Source organism: Epinephelus fuscoguttatus, linkage group LG2 (assembly GCF_011397635.1).
Source record: "Epinephelus fuscoguttatus linkage group LG2, E.fuscoguttatus.final_Chr_v1".
Classification (NCBI taxonomy): Eukaryota; Metazoa; Chordata; class Actinopteri; order Perciformes; family Serranidae; genus Epinephelus; species Epinephelus fuscoguttatus.
This window is the reverse complement of record NC_064753.1, coordinates 26,825,248-26,846,613: the sequence shown is the minus strand read 5'-3', so window position 1 is coordinate 26,846,613 and position 21,366 is coordinate 26,825,248. Positions and strand designations below refer to the sequence as shown.

Sequence of the window (21,366 nt, the reverse complement as noted above, 5' to 3'; positions counted from 1 at the left end):
TATAAAACAGAAGTGCCATTAGAACTGTAGATGAGAGTATAGCCTCATAAAATATGCACCTCTGAATATGAAGATGCACATTAACACTAGATCAAAAGTTCTACATCATGGCTCAAGTGTAAAAACAGGCATCAAACATACATAGATGCTGTGTGTTACCTCGGTAATGATGGCTTTACTGAGTTTAACCCTCTCCATCTCCTCAGTGCAGTTCTCCAAGCTGTAAACCTTGGAGAGAGGTACAGGTCTCCCATCCCGGCACAACACTGCCTGGCAGGTACCCACATTGGCCACAGTGAGGCTGAAGTAGCCTCCTGGATCTGAAGGCTCATGGTGAATATAACACAGCAAGGCAGAAGCACCCAGTTTCTGGCCAGCCATTCCTAGTTTCCTGTCCAATACAAAAACAAACAGAGCTGCTGAAAACTCTTTAAGTCAATTATCTGTTTATTTGCAAGTACAAAAAAAAGGTATTAATAAAGACTTAAAAACACATCTGTCTAACCTGTGTGAGGTGATGAAAGTGTTGCACATGTACACATTGTCAGTACTGGAGTGCTGCAGTTCCTCGCACAGCACATCTCCCATGGTGCACTGCAGCAGTCGAGGCACTTCCTCGTTGCGGTCTCCGTCAAAGATGCCATAACATGCTTCCACACCGTCTCCAAATCGGTCTACAGCCAGCACAGACACACACAACCTGCCCCAAACAACAGATCCACATTAACAAACAGAAGACTCCCACACAGAGGTAAACCTCATACATACTTAAGCATGCGACACAGCAGCTCCAGATCAGGGGGTGACATATGATAAAAGACACAGCTGTGTGGGCCCCTGTGGCGGCCATGACCCTGGAGGAGCAGCCAGGCTTGCCGAGGCTCTCAACACTGATGCACTTAACATAGTTACAGATATTAAATCCAATAAAACTGTTAGGCTCTACTGCGCCAGCTACTCTTAAAAAGGTGCATTGACTGCCCTGGTGCCAGTGCTAGGCGCCTGCCAGTGATTCAGATATTGACTCAGTGGTAGACACCTGCTCTGTGCTTGTGCAGCAACACCCAAACACACAGATGTACAGTATATCCAATGCACCAAAGCAACATTTGAAGAGTGATTCTGTGCTTGACAGCAGAGGACCCAAAATAAAGCTGGCCACTTTATTCAGACTAGAAAGACTGGGGGAAGAGACTGAACTATCTTCATTTGTAAAACAGATCTGGTAAAACTTTACTTGAAGATATCTACATAAGGGTGACATGACACTGTCATAACTATGACACGACATGGTCATGAACCTGTCATAAACATTATGTACATGTCATAAATGTTTAAGACTGCTGTCATTAAGTTTCATTTGGTTTTTGTAATGACAAGTTGACATTGTTTGGGTTGTTTTGATTATGACAACTTGACATTAATTAAAGTGACATTACCAGAAGATGTCTTTGTCATGACAAGTTGACTTTAAATTTGTTTGGGATGTCCTTATAATGACAACTTGACATTAACCAGGATAGGTAGGTAGGTAGGTAGGTAGATTTATTTGACAACAATTAAAAAACAGACATGAGTAACTGCAGATGAGTTTCACATACATTAATTAAAAATCGTCGAGGATTAAAATACACAATAAAGCCCAAAGGCTTATTTCCATTGTGGTCCTCGATGACATTACCAGAAGATGTCTTTGTCATAACAACTTGACATTAACAAGAAATGCACCTCTTTTTGTGTTTATGACAAGATGACATAATGATTAGAATTGTTATGACAAAGACATCTTCTGGTAATGTCATCCTGATTAATGTCAAGTTGTCATAATAAGGACATCCCAAACAAATTTAATGTCAACTTGTCATGACAAAGACATCTTCTGGTAATGTCACTTTGATTAATGTCAACTTGTCAACAATGACACTTAATGACAGCAGTCATAAACGTTTATGACATGTACATAATGTTTATGACAAGTTCATGACAGTGTCATGTCACCCTTATGTGGATACCTTCAAGTAAAGTGTTACCACAGATTTTTTACACAGTGAATACTTTAGATGCTCACTAATATTCCACTATAATTCCAAATATGACAATATTCCAAATTTGATACTAATCATGTAAATAGCATTTCTGTTTGGATATCTGAATGAGGCCTTTTTCAGAATGTTAAATTTTCTGATTAAGATGTGGATATGCTGGTACTATTCAGGCTTTAGGAGCGTTATTTGGGCATGTATAAAGCAAATGTGGAATATGTGTCTCAACTGGGGTTTGTACTGAAGTTTGCGGCTCACGGCGTCCTGCCTGTTTACGGTCAGCTCTGTTTGTTGTCCTGGATGCATTTTACACAAACCAACAAGCCAACACTTTGCAAAGCTGAGAGAGATGCATGCCCAGAAGAAATGTCCACATTTCTGATCGGCAGGAGAAACACACCTACTTTTAAACATCACAAAACACTTCGATATCAACAAGTTTTTGGATATGTGCCAATATTGCAACAACAATCTTTTCAAAGTGGCTGAGGGAATGAAAGAGGGAGGCTATGTTTGCATGGTTGAACACGTTTGCTACCAGTGGAAAACTGAAAAAATCCTATTTTGATGCAACAAAGAAAAATGGCACTTGACACTTTTCCATATTTTGACATGATAAATGTTAGGGAATATTAATCGAAGTATGCGTGGCTGCATGTAAACTGGCTATGAGTGGAATATTTATTGTCATTAGCCCTGTTAACAGCTTAGTCGGAATATTGTCTTATAAGATAAGATAAGAGCACAGGAACATTGTGTGCATGTAAACGTAGTCAGCGAGTACTTGTGTAGTCATTTGATTTACGAGTTTGGCGATTCAGATAGATACAGTTTGCAGCTGATAAAAAATTAAGCTATTTATTTTCACAAATGAACATAGAAAACATACAGAAACACAAAGCAGCACTCACTTGTTCCTTTGGCCGCTCATTTCAGAGTAACCGTGTTTCCATGGAGTGGAGGCACTCTGTGAGTCTCCTGCTGTCGTGGTGGCTTTCTGGTCTAATTTCAGGGTGGTGATGTGACTAAAAAAAGAGGAGAAATACAGTAGAAGGAATTGCAGAAGGAGGTATACATATATGCCTCAGTTCCTCACACAGCTATGTTATATTCGTATAGGTTTCACACATAAGAATGATGCCATATCCCTCCAGTATCCAGTAACTACATAATCTAAAGCCAAGGTGTTGGCGCTTATATTTCATGCTTGACAAATTTCAGTGAGTTACCTGTAATTATTTTTGACTGCTCTGGGTTTAATGACTCACCTGAAGAGGTTGAGAGTTTTGTGTTCCAGGATCAAGCTGCTGTTGCCTGTCAGGTCCAACTCTTGCAAAGTGGCAGGCAGCGAGTCGGGCAGCTGGATCTCAGTCAACTCATTACAGCTCAGATCCACAAGCTACAAATGTACAAAACACATGAGCTGACACAGGCTGAGCATAATCACACACACACACTGGTCAGGCAAATAAAACCAGAACAAGTCTGACCTTGATCTCGGGCAGGTTGAGGATCTCTGGGAAGACAGTAATGTGGTTGGAGTGTGCAATGAGGGTGTGCAGTCTCTTACAGCTGGACACAGTGGAGGGGATCGTCTTTAGTTTGTTGCCACTTAGATTTAGCTCCTCCAGCAGCTCCAGCTTACTCAGCTTACTAGAGACACAAACAAAAAAATTCCAGTGAGCTAATCAAATCGACTACAAATTATAATGAACACTGATGGACAGGAAGGCAAATGTAACACACCTGGCAGGGAAGGAGAGCAACTGGTTGTAGGCGATGTGAAGGACCCGCAGGTTCTGGTGTCCAACCAACAGAGCACCGCAGTTCTCATTCAGGATGTTCCCCGTCAGGTAGAGCTCCTGCAGCGTGCTGAGGCTCTCCTCTGATGGGCTGCTGGGAGGAATACTTTCCAATGCATTGGCTGACACATTTAAGTATTTTAGGCTGTGAGGGAAGACAAGTTAAAAAACAGATACATTAGTTTAAAAAAGTGTATGCAGATATCCACCCTGCCAATTATTGCATCCAATGACACCCAATCCTGCCCCATTTACAGTGGATTTTAAGAAGCTGAAGCTAATTTTCTGAGCAGAAAGTTTTGTTGTTACGGCTGACATTTATGTCCAAAATACTTAAGAGTTTCGTAGACTCCTCCAGGGTTTGGGAAAATATTACATATTTTGTACAAAATAGTACCAAATAAAACAAATAATGTTATCAAATGTAACTTTTTCTATACAATTTAGGAGGCCTTTCCCTCCCCATGCCCTTTCCACTATAGAATGTATACAAACAGCAAACATTTTAGGTCAGAAATTGAAAGTCCATCTATTTCTGTCTTTTCCATGGTTTTGCTATCTGTACTGACGACATGACATTTGATCACAATGTCACTATTACTGTAACAAAGTGAATCATGAAGAAAAAATGCAAATACAATTTGACTGAAAGCTGGAGTAATCAAGTTTTGTCCCCCCCGAGCAGTGAAGAGTAATTACACAAACACTGTCATGCTCGCTTATGACGTATGCCTGCAGGTGAGCTCGCTTTATCTCCCTGCCCCCAGGTGTGCTCTCTTCAAGTCTTATTTTGACTTTTATCCTCACTCTGAACACAGAGTAAGCATCCACTCTAGAAACCTTTCTTGGATGCTTCATAGGATTTTCCGCCATGCTACTAGCTGCTGCTCCATCACTACGGTCTCTCCCCTCTTCCTGCCCCATTTAGCTCTGGCTGGTTGACATAAAACTCATCATTTCCCCTGCGGCAGCGCAGGAAAGTCACCACAGACACCCGACAACACGACTTCGGCATACTGCAACACACAGAGAGCTTTCCCTGGTGGCAATAAGTTTGATCGGCATTGTGTAAGGTTGTTTGGAAAGGGCTTGAATTTAATAGACATTAATTTAAATGTGAAAGTTAGTTACATATAAGTAAGTATGCACATAAATATTTCATTATCTTGTCTTTGTGCTTTAATTTTGTCTTAAGTACTTCAGGACATTTCTTAAGAGCAGGCAGTGGGGGTTCATTTAAATATTTACTGGAGAGCTTACAAACTACAACCTCTAATTTACATATCAGTAAGCAAAGGGTATTTCCAATTAAGATGAGATTCAGTAGTATGTAGCAGCATGATTAACATTACATCATTTCAACAACAGCTGCAGCAATGTACCATATTGGTAGCACTATAACAATGTGATGTGCAAGTGTTAAAGTGCAGGCCAGCTATTATGTACAGAATACAGGACATGTTATGATGTAAATGCAAGAATAAATGTAGGTTGTTGAATTGTGGGTTTAAGGTTGATTATTTTTCCCCCTCTCATTTCCACCCTTATTCTTATTGAACCGAAGACAATACCTCTGAACAAAACTGTTAATTCATCCCTGCAAGTAGAGCATTGATTTATATGCTGTTGAACCTGCACTGAGAGGAGGGACAGTAATTTGAGCTCCACTGATTCTTATGTAATTGATGTTGTTAAGTCATTGTCTGTGCGTATCACATACTGAACAGTAATAAAACCTGTCCTTGTGACACACGAGGGAGTGAACCTTGTCACGTTGTTGTTTTAAAACAGAGTCCAAAGTGATTAAAGTGCAATAATACCTCTCTGTAAGCCACAAACATTACAAGAAGGTTGACACCTCACTGGCTTCGTGGCTTACTGGAATTGTGCGTGTCTGTGAATGTGAATAGTGTTAATTATCAACTTAGTTTCTGTAGTCATATATTGTTTCTGTGAGTCCTGACTGTAACTTTTTTCCTTTGTAAGCTGTGCAGCTTTTAGACAACATATCAGGAAACCCATCATGCATCAAGCAGTCACTGCCATTACGTCTCAGCCTTTGAGACAGTAAAGTACATTAGGCCATTTGAACTGCTAATGGGTGTTAAGTGATTTACCACACAGGAAACAGGAGAGCAAATTAAGATCCAGTTACGTTTTGGAATGCTCTACTGATCTTTACCACAATCCCTACATAGAGTCAAGAAAAGAAAATATGAGCTGAAAACTGTACTGCAACCACACTGCAGGGTTCAAAGCAGGAAAACCGGCTGCTAAAGGACACAAGTGAAAGCATAAACAGTCTTGAGGACAGAATGACAAAGGAAACAGGAAGATCTGTAGAGAAGAGACTCACTTTAAGGCCTTGTAAAACAGACTCTCAGGGAGCTCGGCTAGCTTGTTGTGCTGGAGGTCTAGGGCTTCCAGAGGGATGTGGTCAAGTAGGTCAGGCACTCTCTGCAAATGATTGTTCCCCGCCAGCAGCTTTCTCAAACTCAAGCTGTTGAGCAGTCTGTCGGAGGCCAGAAGAGACATTAGAGAGCCAGATTAGGACAAGGAAAAAAGAACAGACCAACAAAAAGGCAACAAACCAAAGCACATCGTCTCCCTGTGCAGACTACTGACTGGGGCAACCCATGCTAACTAATCCACCAATGACCTTTTCAGCTTGGCTGCCTGAACAGACCAGCACAGCGGCTTTTTATTCTCTCCTGAAACATCACAGAAGTCATGAGTGGGTACAGTGGATGGAAGAATATTATCTCATTTGCAAAAGCTTTTCTGACGTCTCATTCAAATGCAAATGCCTGTGTAGAGTGTTGAGGGCTGGCAGTGAGTGATGGTGACTCTGAGCCAAGCACTATAGGAAGGCAATATTTTACAGTTGCAACAAAAAGACACAGATATTGACTTTTTCAAAGAGACGAATACCAGCTGTTATTGGTGCCTTGTTCTTTCCATGGTTCCACTACCGTAACAAATGCTTAAGATGAACATTATGTAAAGCAGTTTGGCAACAGAGTGAGCATTTAAAAGGCATGACTGTGTGTAATGTGACACCTGATCTTCTAATTCTGGACACAAATGTTTATTACATGAGGCTGAATACATTCAAATTCAAAATAAACCATAACGTTTCAGCAGGAAGGGTTCAGGATTAGTGACAGAATAAGGTCACTAACCTGGAAGGAAGCTCAGACAGGAGGTTGTGCGTGACGTCCAGCATCTCAATTTTTCTGCAGTCACACACCCAGTCCGGAAGGTACTCCAAAAGGTTCCTGTCTCAACACACACACAGTCACACACGGAAAGACACACACGCAAACACTCAAACTGAGCGGAGTTGGCATTTTGCTTTTAATAGTACAAATGAGTAAACAGTTTTGAGACAGTGGTAAACAAGAGGCCGAAATAATATCCCCCAGGGTTATTCAAGCACGCAAATGATCTCTATCTGCTTTTTAATAAAAACAGCTAGTGTCCGCAATCAGTACTGGAGGTTGACTGGAAAAAGGACATTTTACAGATGTTTTTTAAACTGGCAGGTGTTCAGAAACATAAGCTTATATTCACCCCTGATATACCGTGATGTTTACTGTGCATAATCAGGCTTACAGCCAGCAGGTTATGAACATGCATCACAACAATTAAGGAGAGCAAAATTTAAAGAAAACTGTCAAGGGTGTGTGAGGTTCACTACCTTAAAATACATTTTTTTTAAACTCTCAAATCTTTCACTGATGCAGCCTGAAAGGCACATACGTATCCATGCTGGCTAAGTCAATCGTTTTTAATAGTAGTATTAAAAACTATGTACATCTTTACTTATACATGCATACAACTTAATAGATTCCACAGTGTTTGCTTTTGTTGGGTAGTGAATATTCAATTCAGTTACTTCATTTACACCTCCATTAAGCACTGCACAACTAGATTAATGAGCATTAAGATAAAGATACTATTTTTAGACATCAGAGCCTCTGTTAAAAAAATCAGTGAACACAAGAGACCACAGCCACTTCTTATTCCCAGCCAGAACTCACTGTGATAGGTCCATGTGTGTCAGCTGGTTAGGGACTGGATAGATGTTGACTGTCGTAAGGCCTGTGGGCAGATAAAAGCAGCAATCAGCAGCTAAACATCTGGTCCATTCATATATGTGTCCATATAATGAATGTATCACAGTAAGGAGGGCCTGACCATACAGACAAACAGCCAGTGAGGCAATAATATCAGCACTCTGTGTTACTCACGGTTGCTGCTGGCATGAAGCATGCGCAGTGTGAAACCGCTGAGCGTGAGTGTCCCCAGCTGGTTGCGCTGGCAGTGCAGAGTCTCCAGGTTGCAGACGGAGCTCAGGTCTAGTGAGCCCAAGCAATTGTCCCGTAAGTCCAGCTGGGTCACCTGGCTCACTGCCTCTAGACTCTCACTTTTCACCCAGCGCAGCCCGTTCAAACTGCAGTTAACAGGGAACACAAGAGATGAAATATTACTGGTTATCTCTTCTGGAGCAGAGGAGGAAGTCTTGATGAAGTGTTAAAAGGGACCTATTGTGCTTTTCCTTATTTTCTGTCATATATAAATATACATATATTGCTACAATGTCATTTCTTATATTCCTGCTGGAACATGTCCGAATGTGTTTAAATTCCTATATTGGTGATTTTTCACAATAAAAAGTGCTGCTATTCTCCGTCACAGTCATTACCAGCTAAAATTAAGGTGCAGAGACACAGAAATGTGGAAGACCCAGAGATGCTGACTACTGAGAACAGACTGGGCTTTTCTTAGAGGGGAGCTTAAAGAGACAGGTGCTAAAACAGAGAGTTTCAGAAAGAGGGTGAACAGGTGTTCGAGCACAGACAGTATGAGGAAACTTTTTACTTTAAAGCATGTAAATGTGTTGTACTTTCCCAAAATAAAATAATAGTAGTGTGGTATTTAGGATTTTTGCCTGATTAGCCAACAATTTTTTTCAAAATATTCCAGCAGTGACTATTTCAGACCACAGTGACAGATCGTCAGCAAACGTTGTCATGAGAATGTCACAACATTTGTTAAATATAGGAATGATTAACAGTAATAAACATGTGTCCTCTAAATTTTCCACTGTGGAACATGTCAGTGCTGTTTCACATTTGGCCAAAATAAGCAATAGTATGGTAATTTCCTTAAGTCTTGTATTGTGGGGGGCATGCGAAAAATTAACAAACTTTTTAGCCATCTTTTAGGTCAATCAATTTTTGGACTGGGGGAACTTTTTCATAGGTCTAACAATCTAGTCCTAAGAATCCCCCTTTTTTGTTGTGTCTGCACCGTAAGAACTAGGTATGATCGCAGTTCTTGGAACACTGTTGTGAGGGACTTTTTTTGGTCCATTGTCACTGTAGGTACTCTCCCAGCTCAAGGGGAACCATGAGTGACTAAAGTGTACAGTGACTGGGCCAACAGTAACAATTGCCATTTTCAAAAACCCCTTAGCCTTGTACACAGCAGACAACTCAAAACACAAACAACAGCTCGAAACAAGGCGAAAACATGGACAAATAGACAAACAATGAGGTCCAGGCTTTACTAAGCATATATGTGATGGTGGAAATACGACGTGACTTGGACTTGTCAAAGCTCTGGCCGGCTTACAACATGCCACTTCAGCATTCCTTTTGGCAGTGTGAATGCAAACAGAAAAAAGCCCTTGAAGGTATGTAGTTCCCAGAGCTGTTTGGTTCAAAATGCCTCGTTTGAATTTTAAGAAAATAGATTAAAAACATTTAAGACACATCAATCACCCAGGTTTAATTAAAAATCTAACACTGACTTCTAAGATACTGTGTTTGTTGGAAAACAAACTGGAACCACTCCATTGTCTCGCCCTTTGTTTCACTGGGGGAAACCTCTATTAACTTTCCTGTCAGATTTGTCTAAACTTGTTTAGCTTCCAACCTATGAAAATGATTTGGACAATAATGAGTAAGGAAATTCTGAGTTCATGACTGTCAGGAAAGGCGCTGTGCTGAGATCCAGGCCCTCCATCCATGACCCCATCCATCCTGTTAATAAACAACAACTCCTCTTTTATGAGAGCTGCCAGCTCACTAATCCACCACAGATGCACCTTGCCCTTATAAATATAGTCTGCCATTGCCAAACCGCAACTTAACTCCCAAGGTTAAATTATTAGCTGGCTGTGGGTGGAGCAGCGGTTGCTGGTTTGATCCTCAGACTGGGAGGAAAAATCAATAGGTCGAGCTTTCCCTCATTACCCACCATAGAGGTCCCCTTGAGCAAGACACTTAGTCCCCAACTGTTCCTTTGGAGCTGCTAAGAGGCCAAAAAATATCTGCAACTGTAATTCTAGGTAGCTCCCAGGTGTGAGGAAAGGCAAAGCAGAAAAAAATCATTTGTATTCAGCAAACCTGGCGTCTAAAAATAAATGTTTAATGAAAAAAAGGTGAGGCTTAGAGGAGGGGTGAGGAAGGGAGGAATGGCTGAGGTTCAGACTAGTGTTTGTGTCATTTATTTTTCTTTCAATGCCAGAGGGAGGAAAAAAAGTTACTTATATTAACTAAATAACTTAAAGTGTTTGGGGGGTCCCCTTCACATTACAATTTCCATATTGATCCAACAGAGAAAAAAGAGAGTGAAGAGACTGCGGAAGTGCAGAGGCAGAGAGCTGTTTATTCCCTGGCTGGCCTCTTACCGGAGGTCGATGTTTTTCAGGTGGCTCATTTTGGCCAGAGTACACAACTCCAGACTTTCCACTCTGTTCCCAGCCATAGCCAGCTTGTCCACTGCACTCAACCTCTCCAGCACAGCAGGGATGTGAGAGAAGTTGTTGAAGGAGAGCCCTAGGCTGTTGAGCTGGGACAGGCCACCCAGCTCTTCAGGCAGGGAGCTGAGGTGGTTTCCATCCAAAGAAAGCGTCTGCAGGCTACAAGATAGAGAGGAGAAAACAGTCCCGTTTTATTCTCTCGAATATAATAGAACTAGATGGCACTCAGCTTGTGGTACTTCAAGCACCCCCCCCCCCAAAATTGAAAAACTCAACAGCAATGTCTCTTTCCAGAAGTCATGACCCGGTTACTCAAAATAATCCACAGACCTTGTTGTGAGCAGTTTCATGTAGGAACTATTTTCATTCCACCAAACCATACCTGCCAACCATATCACCACACAGACAACAGCATGTCTCTATGGCTAGTTCTCCTAGCACTTCTGAAGAAGCTTACGTTACAGCTCAGCTGAGGACTACGCCATTAATGTTTAGATTTCACCGTATTATGTGCACAAGCTCCTCCATGAGTAGACGGACGTTTCCTTCTGCACTGTTATGGGGTTGGTGGGTGTAGTGCAGTAGAAAGAAAATAGTTACTACATGAAAATGCTCACATTAAGGTCTGTGGAATTTTTCTCCTTTATGCACTTTGAGCGCCACAAGCCAAGCACCATTTAGTACCATTGTATTCGAGAAAAAGCAGACATCTCTCTGGTTGATATCTCCAACACTGCAACTCACACCAAAACAATCTAGAAATTCACAGTGTGGTTGTCTTTTGGATTTACTACTAACAGAAAAACTTGGTGTACTTTTCATGTGCTGCTCATGTGGTTCAAATAGAATTGTGTGCACTGTTTGTTCATATCCTAAGTAATGTATTCATGTACTGTGTGTATGTACATGTGTGTCACTGTGTCACACCTTTGAAGGTTGCCTATCTGCACAGGGACGGTGTGGAGACTGTTACAGGAGAGGTTGAGCTCAGTCAGAGTGAGGATCTCACACACACATTCGGGGAACACACCCAGACGATTGTGAGACAAGTTCAGGCTCTTCAGCTGAGAAAACCTAAAGAAAGAGAAAACAGCATGGAGGAAAAAATTGCCAACCACACTCATTTTGACACCTACCCAGTTACTTTGCACATATATGATAACAGAAGTGCTGTAACTGTGAGTGAACACCAACATAGTGGGATGTACCAGGATGTGTCTGACATCACTTTACTATGACCTAAAACTGATCCAGTCCTGCACTGTGCAGAGGGTGAGTAACAAAAGTGATCAGAAATGAAAATGACTGCATTTTTAACATCTAAATCAGCTAATGTTATAAGGCCTAATCAGCCACCAAATTGTTTTTTATTGTGGCCGCCTATGACACAACCTTTGACCCCTAAAGTCACATCCAGCCAAATAACAGGACATCACTGATCAGACAGCAATGTAGGTTAGGCTAGCTGCATCGGCGAGGGCCAAGTTATACATTTGGGGGAAGTTTGGTCTGATCAGAGACAGTAAAAATTATGTTGTCAGTGGCTTTACTGCTTGTAAAAAGTTTAAAGTGAGTGACTGTTTAACCAGTGTGTTTAATTACAGCTCACGGGACTTTTTCTAACAGGTTGAGGCAGGTCTGCATTTAACTTGGAGATAACAGGTAATAGGTCGGCAGTGATCTGAGCGGGTTTCAAAACTGCACCTGTGCAAGACTCTGGGGTCCACTACCTGAGAAGGGTGCATAGATTAAAGGCAATACTTGCATTTTTTCAACCAAACAGCAATGAAAAGCTGCGGTTTACACTACAAGGAACATAAGACACTTTTTGTTTGTTGTTGCCTTTGACAGAAGACGACCGTGATGTTGAGAAAGAGCTGTTAAACACTGGAAGATTCAATGACACAGATGAGCAGCAGTATATTTGCTGGCCTGCCTGCTGTGGTCCACATTTTCAGTGCACTGTCTTGTCTGCAAAGCTACTTCTCGTGTCTCAGGAGAATGCAGTGGACAAGGAATGTGGATGAAAAGAAGATATATGGTACTAACTAACTAACAGCTGAGGCTGAACACCAATCGTTGAGGAAATTAGATACTGCAGATTCATTCCCCACAAGTCCACTGTGGGAGTTTTGTGCTGTTATTTGTGCCTTGGGCTTGCACCATGTTATTAAGATGGCTTTAAAGGCAGCTGGAAAAATCAGTCAGTGTCTCGGCATCCAAGGAAGGACAGTGTTCACATTGGAAAAGTATTCAAATCACCCCGTTGGTAGCATTAGTATTACCAGTGTATGATGTTACCAGATTTAGCTCAGTCAGTCATATGTCTACTACGCTTGATGGGGATAGTTTGGAATATGTGTTTGTTCATTCGTGGGATATGTTTCAGCTGGCTGTTTAAAATAGAAAAACGTCTTATGCATCAATTCTGATTTGTGTGTAGACATTTGCAACACGTGTCCGAGAGATTGGGCTGTGATGTATAAAGTGATGACATGCGGGTGCACAGTCAGATCTTCCACATTAACTTCACCTTCCTCTTGTTCCCCAGGGTGCTGTGAGCAGTGGAGGTGGCTGCTGTGAGTCACAATGCTGGTCAAAGTACAGACCGTTTCCTTTTATCCATGCATTCTCTTTCTAAATATACAAACCAAAAGGCTACAGCAGCACAGGGTGCACAGGGAGAAGTTAAAGGCATGTCTTGTTCACTAGATTTAGATCACTGTATATATTATTACAGTCCTTTCTCCTGTGCTCAAAGAAAAAAAGAAAGAAACCAGAGGCCGGAGCAAACGGTCAGCTACAAAATAGCACCCAAGAATGCATTAGAGTCTCTCTGTCGTGTAGAAACATATTTCAGCAAGGCAGACACTTTCCACCACAAGGCCATGACCCCTGCTAAATGATGGACTTCTACTGTCTCTCTGTTTGCAAATACTTGTGTAAAACTCTTCGGGTGAAGGATGGCTGATTACCTGGGGAGGTTAAGAAGGCCTCCAGGCCCCTGAAGGCTCATGAAGTTGTGTCTCAGGTTGAGGTGGGTGATATCCTGACAGTAAAATAGATATTCAGGCACTACTTCCAGACTGTAGCAGGACAGGTCCACCAAGCTGACTGTCTGAGACACCACCTACACGCACACACAAACACAGAGTTAAGACAAGAACCTTTATCTGTTTAAAGAGAGTATCAAAATTTTGGCATGTCAGTGTCACATCACATCACATAGCTCATACAGTATGAAATCTGAAAACTTTTACACACATGTTCTGTCAACATCTGCTGAGTTGGCTGCTGATGTAGTGCAGGTAGAGTAAATTGCAATCAAAATTAAATCCATATTTCCTAAACTAAGAACTCTGCCACCTCGAGCAAATTGGTTTGACTTATAAGTTATCCTCTTTTTGTATGATATTGGACTAAAATTCAATTTCAGTGATATCCCCATAAGCATCAATCAAATCCAATCAAGAAAACCAGTATTCTCCCTTGGCCCATTATATCAAGACAATAAAGCTCCTTTCTTGCGGCCTTGCAATCCAAAGAGCATTGATCAGCACAATCAGGCGGCCACCGCCCTTCTGCCTCACGCCTTGTAATGAACTCCAACTTTAAATCCACCCAGCAGCGGGGAGAATTTACCTTAAGTGAGCTGCGACAATGGACAGAGGAAGAAATAAAACTGGCCTCAGATTATGCAAGCAGCCAGCTGCCTTGCCAAGACATTACCTCAGACAGACAATGCCCCAGTTTCCAGTTCAATGGAGTTCATCTTCCAGGGAAACACAGTTGTCATGAATTAAGAGAGTGATAGATTAACTCCTTAATATGAGGACGTTAATGTCAGACCTTAGCAAACATGTGTAGACGTACACTGAGCTGCCAGTTCATTAGTTACACCTATTTAAAGGTAACGCTTAAAGGCTGTAGTTTGTGGTGCTGTTGCATTGTGTTGTGTTAGGCTAAGACAGAGTAAGTCCCCAGAGAATGACTATGTGACACACAATGTCCTCACAAGTACCACGGGAGGAGTGTGTGATTACATCTACATGTTTGATTTTGTGTTTGTTTTAGCTTAGTTCAAATCTTGGTCTACTCTCACTATTGTTACAGTACAGTTACACAGCTTCGTCTCACATTTTTCTTGTAAAAATGTAGCTGCACAGAATCCTCCATCATCTCAGAGATGATTGTTTACAGGCCGGGCCATCATTGCAAGCTACTCAGCAGTGCTCGCCCAGTCCAGTCTGAGGACAGTCTCCTCCATTAACTACAGGGCTGCACACTGTGCAGCAACCCAGAAAATGGGACGGCTGCTCAGCAGAGCGTGACATTACGTCACTGCTTTTAGAGATGACAAAGACAAAACTGCTCATCTCCCACAAAACTACTCATCTGCCAGCCCCTTAAAAAAACAATTCCTCTTTAACAAGAGTAATTAAATGACATGAAAGCAGGACGACGGACATAGGTTGACAAAGAAGAGTTTAAAAGGGGTCAAAAGAAAATGAAAGAGTTTTGCTGTTTTAGATGATTTGCATAGCAATTTAAAATCGCGACTGTGAAACACTGTGAAGCAAGGTGATCGAATCAGAAGACGAGCAAAGACGACACCAAAAGAAGACAGCTGTTTTGGAAAGGACTAAAATAGCATGAATAGAAGTACAGTGACTTTTAACAGTTACTGTGGTCCTCTCAGTCCTTGATCAATAAGTCATTTCACATTGATTCAATCATTCATACATGCGATCAGATCATTTCTTATTGCTCTGAGAAACCAGGAACTGGTAGTCATATTTGACTACTAATGTGTATTTGACTAAATATGCCATCACAGGTTAATATATCCATTAACCTTAAAACATGCTTACACCATATCTAGTCCAGTCAGCTTAGGTAGCACTTTGATTGGCATCTCCGTTCCTGTTGGCAGTCACACTTGAAATCTCATGATGCCACTGACAGAGACAAAATGTTGCAGTACTTCAGGCTCGTCTGTGAAGCCTCTGACTTTTTAAACTGTAGAGGGTGTCCTTAATCTGGTGTGATGATTACTGAATAATCAGTTACACAATAAATATTATTCACTGAATTAATTAACTGCACAGACGGTTTTAGCTGATGTGTAGTCAGGAATGGACTTTTAATTCAATTTGTACATTATAGGGAAAGTTTACCCCAAAATCAAAAACACATATTTTTCCTCTTACCTGTAGTGCGATTTATCAGTCTAGATTGTTTTGTTGAGTTTGTAAGTGTGCAGATATCGACTGTAGAGATGTCTGCCTTCTCTCAAATATAATGGACGTTAATGGCACTCAGCTTGTGGTGCTTAAACAACTCACAACAACATTTAACAGCAACGTCTCTTTCCAGAAATCATGATCCAGTTACTCAAGATGATTCACAGACTAGTTTTATGTAGGAACTTTTTTCTTTCTACTGTACTACACCAGCTAACCCTATCACTGCACAGAAGGAAGGAAGCATCTACGGTTAGCTCACCTAACACCACAGAGCTAGCTAACATTACAGCTCACCTGGGGAGGACATCATTAATGTTTAAATATCGCGCTGTCACAAGCACGAGCCTCTAGTCCATGAGTAGATGCATGTTTATTAATTTGATTTTAGGGTGACCTGTCCCTTTAACAACTAATAAAAGACAATAAAGTGTTACTGGCAAGAGATTGCTGACACCATCTATGTTGTTATCCAAATTCCACCACCAATTTATAGCCTGAGTCTATAAAAGAGGACACATATTGCAAAATTAGACTGCAATTTATTACCGATAGTAACTGATTTTTATCGCATAATTACACAAGACCATAAATTACATGTTTACACAGCAGTCACTTTATTTTTTCTTGCTTTAAAGAGAAACCTTTCTTTTATAGTTGTCTAGCAAACACTACTTTATCTTTTATTATATATTAAAGTTCATATTTCCTAAATTGTAATAAAATGTACCAATTGTGAATGAACTGTAAAATTGGTGCATAATTATTTCAAAAATCAAACTAATCTACAATATATTTTACACAGTCTGACTTCCTATAAATATATTTATATCAATAATATATATTATTTCTATATTATACATTACAATTATAAATATACAAAAGTTTATATATTGCTCTAGAATGTATCCCTGCGCTCCAGTATTCAGTCCTGTCCTGCAAGTGCACTCTGCGAGCACAAATGTACATGCTGACACACACTCTTATGATTTATGCAATGTAGCATAAACACTGGCCCAAATCCACCAAAAACCTTCATCAGTCATCATCCTCAGTCTCCATAGAAACCTCTCGTCTAAGTCTCAGCCTAAACACAGTGCACTAACAGGCTACTCTAACCCAGTAATCCATACCACCATGGTAGAGAGAGATCCTGGACTTAGCATGAATCTGCAACTAATTGGATTTTCTTTCTCTTTTTTTCAGTTGGCTTTCTCCTTCCATGGCTAATTGTATGCTGGCTCGGCCTCAGTGGAGGCTCTCACAGAGGCTGTTCAGCTCCAGGAAGGAGCTGCGGTACAATAGCCATTAATTAGGATATTAGAGACAAAGCAGGCTGAGCAGAACAGAAACAATGAATTTTTTGAAGAACAGCTGTGAAGACCTGGCAAGATTTTCTGAAAGACACACAGCATACAACACAAATACAAAAATGTGTTTGGGTCATTTAGCATCTTCTGATCCACGGTGATTTATGTAACAAAAGCTCTACTGCTAAGGGCCTTTATGGCAAAAAAAAAAAAAAAAACCTCCATAAAAGTGCCCTCATAAAAGTCAAAAAGATAAACTCGTGAATAGAGGTATGCTGCTCAATCAATGCCAGACACCGCTGAGAGTCTGCCTCTGTGGAGCCAATCAGACACACTCAGAGAGGCAGCGGTTTCTGATTGGACGGCTCAACAGGCAGAAGGCAACTGTAGTCCCAACATCTAATCTCTGATTTAAGTACAAGCCCAGAGGGACTAACTGGAAACAAACAAACTGCTGCGGAGAGAAAACATGGGAGACACAAACTGGGTCCTACACACACAGTTACACACACTCTTTGTCTCTTGCTTACTTTTGATGCCTGCCGATGCCATCGCTGGTAGTCTGCGAGTGTGTCGAAGTTGACAAAGTATGTCTGGGCCTGTGATCCAGCTGAGCTGAACATCAGGCAGTGCTGCCTCCGCTTCACCTCCTCCACCTCAATATAAAGGAAATACACAGATACAATGAGGAGGACACACATTGAGAAAACACAAACGGAAAATGATGATTATCATGAGTCATTATTGCAAGATATTAGCAAGTTATATACTAGTCAGCATTGTTTTTCTTACTGTTCCTCCATGATTTATTACCTAGATTTGATAGAAGACCCTTGACAGTACATGTGCTAACCTGTTCACTTCAACTGTGTGAGCCAGAGGGTTTGTGGACAAAAGTGAAGCGTTATAACTAATCTATTGTGAATGCACACCTGAGGTTTACCACTAAAAATCATATCTGATATCATATCAAAATCATTAAGTGAACATTTTGCTCTCAGTTGATACAAAGTGAGAGGAAATGGTGCCATGCTCTGTTGTACTGACGGCCTACTGGACCAAAAACCAATTTCTCCGACAGCCTGTTATCCCAAAAACAAACACCCATTGCTCCAAAGTCATTTTTCTCCAAAAATACACACTTCCTGAAGCTAAGTTAAGTTTCTCAACTGAATTGGAGCCACTGATCCCTGGTGTCTTTAGCGACTCTTCGGGGCGTTTCCCACAGCATTGAGCCCGGTTTTCCAGTGGCTTTTTTCCTACCAAACATAGATGTTTAAGCAAAAACATGATCTTTTCATAACCATAACTAGGTGTTGTTTTGCCTAAACCAAACCACACGTTCACCACAGCCTTAAAGCAAAGTTTCAATGCTACAAAATAATGTACAAATGTATTGTATCCGTGGTTTACAGAAACGTACAATGTGAACATTTTTTCTTGCAATTGGGCTGTGTAAATGCAGGGAGTGTGGTTGTTTTTTGGGTTTTTTGGAAAAACGGGACGGGAAGCAATGAGCATTTGTTTTGGGGGATAACAGCCTGTCACAGAAATGAGCTTTCAATCCAATGGGCCATTTTTTGGACTAGATATTGGCTGTCGGAATGATGGGCAGTCCCCCAGGAACAAGGGAAGGGTGCCATGTTTATTTCTAGTTCATTTTTTCTGCACATATACATATATATATAAAAGACAGTAAGAAATAACAAAAAAAGTTTAAACATTGTGCAAGAGAGGTTAGAAGCCAAATATGGTTTACGTAGATACCTCCCCTATTAGTTAGCAATAGTCATGCTTGAAAAAAGAAAAAAGATAAAAACACAGACTGCGTGATTCATCAACGTTTCAAGACTAAGCAGTAATATAAAATTAATAGAAATGTACAATTACCAGAGAGTTTGTTCACAAGTTGCATTACAATGAAATCCATGTAGTGTCATAAATCTTTGCTGATTACAGTCCTCTAAGATGTTTTTTGAATAATGAGAATGTAGATGTTGATTGTTATGGAAGTAGGTTGTTCCAAAGAGATGGCACTCTGTATTTTAATGAATATTAATTAAGGCAAGTCTGCCAATAGTCCCTGTCTGAACACAAACTAGGGAAGTTGAAGTTACATAGCATGCATCTACCAGGCTGCAGTAGATGGTGTGGAGATTTTAAAGCATTTTATGGTGGATTTCTTTCAAATTCAGCACAGGTATGGTAATGTGTACAAAGAATCTACACTGTCTATAGCTTTAAAGCTTTGAGATCAGAGGTTCTCAACTATTTTCCATCACGGTATTCCAATAAAAAGATTATTTTTTATTGGTTTTCTGTCCGTGGTTCAAGGTAAATGTAAATTCAGCTGCTGTACTGTATTTAGTTGTACACATTCTGTGGCCTACACAGCACACAGTAAAGGCTGTTTTGCTTTGGACGATACAGTCTGCATGTAAAGTAGTGCATCATCTTTTTAACTAATCAGCACTATGCAGCTGTCCAACCCAGCTGTGTTGTTACAGTGTATCTACACACAGCCTGTAGTGTGGACTCTACCCAGGGGACAGTGAAAGGTTGACACCTCTTCAGGTTATCTGTTCTCCAAACACTGAACTCTTACCTTTCCCCCCACCAGGGGCAGGATGTGCATCTTTCCAGTCAGGCTGTCTTTGACGGAGGCCACGATTAAACAGGTGCCGCAGAGGATGACCTGCCGCTCTGCCCACTTGTGCAGCTGCGACTTGCCCTTCCTGACGCTGAATACGCCTTTCAGCAGGGTCCGCTCCTGCTGGTCTGCATTCACTGGACGCTCTGGAGGGAAAAGCCCACACACAGAGGTTAGTGTAGATCTTCAGACATTGATCTAATATGCAAGAACTCTTAAGTCCCCTGTGATAAACAAATTCAGCTAATTAACAGCAAATGTCAGGCAGTTACACATAAGCTGGAAACTTCCAGAAAATGAGGTCATACAGATAATCGCAGGTCAGTATGATATCACCTATGGATTAGTCAGCTCCTTAGCTTTGTAATTCCTGGAACTGATCTGTCGTTGTCACTTAATATGGACACTGCCCTATTATCTCATATACTGTGGATAGATAACAAGTTTGATCTTAGAGTAAGGTGAGGAAAGTTTCTCCATTAAACTCCATTATTATATACCCCACACCTTGCTGGGAACTGTGTTTGGGAATGGTTATATTCAAACTTCCTAAGAATTTAATCTCTTTGTCTCTCTGGCTGAGCCAATCATCTGCATTCATGTTTGTCATGTGTTGCAAGTAGATACACGAGAAGACAGAGTGCACTAAGTTAACAGTCAGGATGAGGTTAAATAAAGCAAAACTATAGCTTTGGGTCAAGGGTTGGGTCAGGGGCCTCATTACAGAAACTTCCTGAGTCTGAAATCCTATCTTATCTCAATTTAGGATGACATTCAGGGTTTTTGGTATTACAGAAACATGATTCCTTATTGCATTTAGGGAAAAACCCTATCTTCTCTTGGGAAAGAAATTAAGCATTTACAGAACTGTCCTAACTTAGGGACTTTACTAGTTAGGAATTTTAAGTTAGGATGGCATTGACCCTGTCCTAATTCAAAATAACTGGCAAAAATGGCAGCACCACTTTTGTTGGGTCTGTATGGCAGTTCGGGCTGCAACTAATGATTATTTTTCAGTATCAATGCATCTGTCAGTTATTTTCTTAATTACTTAAGTAGTTGTTTGTGCTACAAAATGTCAGAAAATAGTAAAAATTTTCGATTGGTGTTTCCCAAAGCCCAGGATGACATCTTCTTTGTCGTGTTTTGTCAACAACCCAAAGATATTCAGTTTACTGTCATAAAAGAGTAAGGAAACCAGAAAATATTTACATTTAAGGGGCTGGAATCATAGAATTTGACTTATTAGTTACCGATTAATTCAATAGTTAACAACTAATCGCATAATCCTTGCAGCAGAGGATGGGAGACAACAGGAACACAGAAATACAAATCACAATTCAAACTGCATGGTGACACTTAAAATTTTCTGGACCATGGATTAATGGGTGTCTATTGACAGGCAAGATGATTCATTTTGAATTAGATCGATGTGCTATGAAGCTTACAAGGATGCATGCAGCTCTGCCAGTGGTCGTAAAGATGACAGATGCACTTTGGTTTTTTTGTTAAGGGTAACTTCCAGCCTGAAGCTGAAGGTCTGTCCT

The 21,366-nt window shown here is 40.8% G+C and overlaps 1 protein-coding gene across 3 annotated transcripts in view; it reads right to left on the bottom strand.

Moving 5' to 3' along the window:
* phlpp2 (PH domain and leucine rich repeat protein phosphatase 2) overlaps window positions 1–21,366 on the bottom strand; it is a 52,991-nt gene that overhangs the window by 8,074 nt on the left and 23,551 nt on the right. For all 3 annotated transcript variants that reach the window (XM_049600893.1, XM_049600884.1, XM_049600901.1), the window contains 15 exons: window positions 19,775–19,965; window positions 17,700–17,825; window positions 13,592–13,746; window positions 11,544–11,690; window positions 10,545–10,775; window positions 8,098–8,300; window positions 7,888–7,948; window positions 7,027–7,122; window positions 6,201–6,356; window positions 3,789–3,989; window positions 3,533–3,695; window positions 3,311–3,441; window positions 2,954–3,067; window positions 506–700; window positions 160–391 (listed from right to left, as the gene is read on the bottom strand). In XM_049600893.1, the coding sequence (XP_049456850.1) occupies window positions 160–391; window positions 506–700; window positions 2,954–3,067; window positions 3,311–3,441; window positions 3,533–3,695; window positions 3,789–3,989; window positions 6,201–6,356; window positions 7,027–7,122; window positions 7,888–7,948; window positions 8,098–8,300; window positions 10,545–10,775; window positions 11,544–11,690; window positions 13,592–13,746; window positions 17,700–17,825; window positions 19,775–19,965 (2,402 nt within the window). The remainder of the gene's footprint in view (window positions 1–159; window positions 392–505; window positions 701–2,953; window positions 3,068–3,310; window positions 3,442–3,532; window positions 3,696–3,788; window positions 3,990–6,200; window positions 6,357–7,026; window positions 7,123–7,887; window positions 7,949–8,097; window positions 8,301–10,544; window positions 10,776–11,543; window positions 11,691–13,591; window positions 13,747–17,699; window positions 17,826–19,774; window positions 19,966–21,366) is intronic.